The 4,158-nt window shown below is 32.7% G+C and overlaps 1 protein-coding gene across 3 annotated transcripts in view; it reads left to right on the forward strand.

Annotated features, from left to right (window-relative positions):
• LOC106882107 (acylglycerol kinase, mitochondrial) overlaps nt 1-4,158 on the forward strand; it is a 50,156-nt gene that overhangs the window by 9,763 nt on the left and 36,235 nt on the right. For 2 of the 3 annotated variants that reach the window (XM_052975076.1, XM_052975077.1), the window contains exon 4: nt 2,161-2,255. In XM_052975076.1, the coding sequence (XP_052831036.1) occupies nt 2,161-2,255 (95 nt within the window). Of the gene's footprint in view, nt 1-9; nt 1,949-2,160; nt 2,256-4,158 lie in introns of those variants that run through there. The other variant, XM_052975078.1, reaches the window with a different exon arrangement.

Here is a 4,158-nt window from a genome sequence, read left to right on the forward strand (position 1 = left end):
CGATAGCTGAATCATCAAGCTGCTTTATATCCATGATAAGACGTAAAACAATAACAATGGCGTGGGTAGCCTCCGGAAGTTTAATTATCTACATGGAGCGCCGCCTAGTCAAGGGAGATAACCTACTTATAGGAAAGCCCTATAGCAGTGGTGGGGTATATATTGGGTCATCCATAATGTGGTTTTTTTTTACTTCTTTTATTTTTCAAAATTAGGATAAACAAGGTTCTTTTGTAATCTAAAATATACTCTTCTTCGTTTTCTACAATGCTCTTCCATCTATCTGGTAGATTTGCAAGGCCCTCTTCCAAAATTCACTTCTCCGTGACGAAAAATACTCCTCCATACTGTTCTTACCTCATCTACAGAATTCATATTTTTTCTGTCCAAATGATTTTGAAGACTCTGGAATAAATGATAATCAGTTGAAGCAATGTGAATATGGTGGGTGGGTCATCATTTCCCATTCAAACTGCTGTATGTGGCCAAGCATTATCCTGATGGAAGAATACCTTTCGTCTTGAAACCGAAGATGGTCATTTTTCTTCTAGTGCTGACTTAAGCTGTTCACAGTAGATCTCCTTTATCATTGGTTTGGGTTTAAAAGTTCAAAGTGGACTAAACCTTCCATATCCTACCAAACAGATAGCGACACCTTATGTGAGCGAAGACATTCTTTAGCCTGGAGTGCCGGTGTTTCACCTTTCCCTATCCACTATCTTCGGCCCTTGACATTTTTATAAAGAACCCATTTCTTGTTACCAGTCACTATTTGGTCCAAGAAAGGTTCATTTGTGGGATGTGACAGGAAAGAAGATGATTGCACACGATTGGACTTGGAAAGTTTGTGAGGAACACATTGACCCAATTTGCTAACTTTTCCGATGGCACACAGGTGTCAATGAATGGTTGAATGACTAAATCCAAGCTTCTCTGCTAGTTCTTCAACAGTTACAATGGGATTTTGTTCCACTAGGGTTTGCAGGATGTCCTCGTCAAGCTCTACAGATCTTCCAAGATGAGGTTCATTTTCTAGGCTGTAGTTTCCGGGTTAGGATTTCTGGAACTACCACTAACACTGGCTTATGCTTATTGTCTGATCCCCTTATTCTGCATTAATATTCCTCACACTTTCTGTTGCATCAATGCCTTTATTGAACTCATAAAGCAAAATATGCCAAATATGTTCCTTTGCCACTTCCATTATATCTTTGAAAAAATAACTGTTAAAATTGAACTGCACTCTTCAAAACTTGTACTAAGAATAAGACAAAGGTAAAATTACTACCTGCTTTTATAGCAAGTTGATGCAGGTAGTTTATCCTGTCCCCTTCCAACTTTTAGTTCATGCAATTGATAAAACCACATTTTTGGGGGATGACCCAATATAGATATTATTTAATAACAGTTTGCCTTGGCTTCATGTAACTTAGTTTTATAGTTTCATAGAATGAACCTAACTCATCAGGCATTTGGAGATGAAGTAACAGGAAATGAGATAAATTCAAGATGGCTTCTAGATGTTAGGCTTCCATTGGATTTGGATCAGTTATTGTTGGCTTGCAAGTGATATCAGATTGTATTTTCAAGTCGTATTAGTTGCTCTCCAAATGCTTGAAGCCCACAAAACCTTAAACTTTTATTGAATACTATATTTAACTTCTGCCAGGTGTGTTGAGTACCACTTTCTTTCATTTGTCTACTCACTAATGTGTGAGTGTGGATGCACACATGTATGCACATACAAACATACACACTTTCTTTTTTTGTTGGGCCTGCAACCTCAAAGAGAAAGTGAGCAAAAAGAATTGGGAGCCCATTAATGGACTTATACTATAATTATCAGCTTTAAAAGGATGCATGGCAAAATTGACCTCAATAGGATCTGAACTAGATGACAGTGTTTTGTATCGAATGTTTTGATGATGCAGTTTTAAATACCTACATTGTGAGTAACATGTTTCCTTTGTCATAGTGATCTTTACTATTTATCCCTTAGTACAGGTGAAGTGAAGAAGGCAGTAAAATATAAGCAGTCAATTTACCTCTCACCTCTTCCCACCATATAATCAAAACAAATAAATATGTTCCCAAACAATCAGTTTCAATATTTTCACAAGTGAATTGGGGGAAGAACTGACATTTTTATTTTTGTTTCAGAAATTCTGTCAAGCAGTACCTGTTGGTGTCATTCCATTAGGTCAACAGAACCGATTTGCGACATTGCTGTTTGGAGAAGACCCAAATCAAGTTAAGTAAGTTATATTGTTGATGTCATTGTTATATCCTGTTCAAAGGCGTTTTAACTGTAACTATCTCATCTTGTTTTGTGATGTGATTATATTATGAAATGTGTCCTTTTTTTTTTAAGGCAGAAAGGAATAATAGGAAGTAAATTTTGTTGCATTTGCACTATGGTTCAAATGCAGTTACCAAACACACATGCATATATAAAAGTTAATAAAAGAAAATGGAGAAGAAATATAGTGGATACTTGGTTAATTTTATTTGTATCATGATGAAAAAATGTAATACATACAAAATTTAAGATGTAAATGAAGTGAATCAACAAAAAATTTCAAACATTGAAAAATCCTACGTTTCGATCCGGCCATTAAGTTTCAATCATCATCAGATGAGGACCGTGTTTTCAAATATTCAAATAACATAAACTAATAATTTATTTGGATGCCAAGTTTGTGTGGGGAGATATTATCAAATGAAATCTTGCTGAAATACTATAATGTATTTGAAAAATAGATTTATAAGTGTTAAGAGACATAAAATAGTAATTTAATTATAATATGGGCTGTTAAGAGTATTGAAGACAAATTGAGAGATAGAATAGATTTTTGAGAGGGAAAAAATAAACATAAATGATCTAGGAAATAAAAGAGAGAGATAATTTGATATATATTAAAATAACTATTAATTATTTAACATCTCAATGTACTAATGTTGACATTCCATTTATTCATAGAAAAGTTGTTTACATACTTCGGAGATGAATTTAAATATTTATGTGAAAAAAATAAGTAAGGGTATAGAGAGAAAAATAGATTTTTAAAAAATAGGGGTTATGTGGAAAAAATATGAATAGAAGGTTATTAAGTAAATTACTGAAAACAAAAGGGTAATCATAATGGTTGTAAGTATAAAAGTGGACTGCATCTATATTCCATTTAACAATGAAATAAATAGATATAGATTATTGTATAAAGTTGGTATTAGAGTTTTTGAGTGTTATAATTTAAAATTTGAGAGATCTATGGATTAAATTTATACTTATATTAAATATGGTTTATATGATCATTGTTCTGATAAATAAACACATTAATATCATAGGTTTAAAATGTGGGTTTTCCTTAATATGGAAAATTATAAGTGGTGGATTATTGAATATGCTGCAGAGAACTAATATATAATTTATAATTTCAATGTTGGTGTATATTTTGATATGGAGTAAAAAATATTGAAATTAACTAAGAAGAGGATATTATATATATTGCATTGAGTTAATAAATTGATAATAGAGTTTGGGATTAAGTTTTAGAGTTCAAATAAAAATTGAATATTGGTGAGTTAATTAAAATAATGGAAATAAAAATAGGGGCTATGGTGTTATATATGGAGTATAAGTATAGTGGGAGTAGCAATGAAGGGATATTATATATTATTGTACTAGCAGCTAAACCCAGTTTCACCCAGTCTGTTTGAATGATGTGGCTGTGATTGTTTTCGGTTAGGCATAATCCATAACAGCGTTTCTCAACCTGATCATTTCATGCCCTGTTTCAATTGGAGCCTCCAGCTATATGAAGATTTCACTCCCTCCTATCAGAAAATGGCTTCAGGAGTTGTAAAGAAAGAATTTGTACGTAGTCTGTTTGTGAGAGCTATTCTATTGGACGTCTATCTAATCATTAAAAGATTTATTTAATTATGAACATAGAAAGAAATTATACATTAATCACAATTTTTGTAAGCAGTTTTATCCATAAAAATTTTATTTGCAGAGAGCAGAAATTGAAAGATATATGAAATGGACGTGCGTGTGTATGTGAGAGAGAAAGCAACTGGTGTTAATGGCAGAATAACATTTGAAATGCAAATCTGTGAATGAAAAATAAGTTCAGACCTCTACATTGTAGGTAGACC

Source organism: Octopus bimaculoides, chromosome 20, assembly GCF_001194135.2.
Source record: "Octopus bimaculoides isolate UCB-OBI-ISO-001 chromosome 20, ASM119413v2, whole genome shotgun sequence".
Taxonomy (NCBI): domain Eukaryota; kingdom Metazoa; phylum Mollusca; class Cephalopoda; order Octopoda; family Octopodidae; genus Octopus; species Octopus bimaculoides.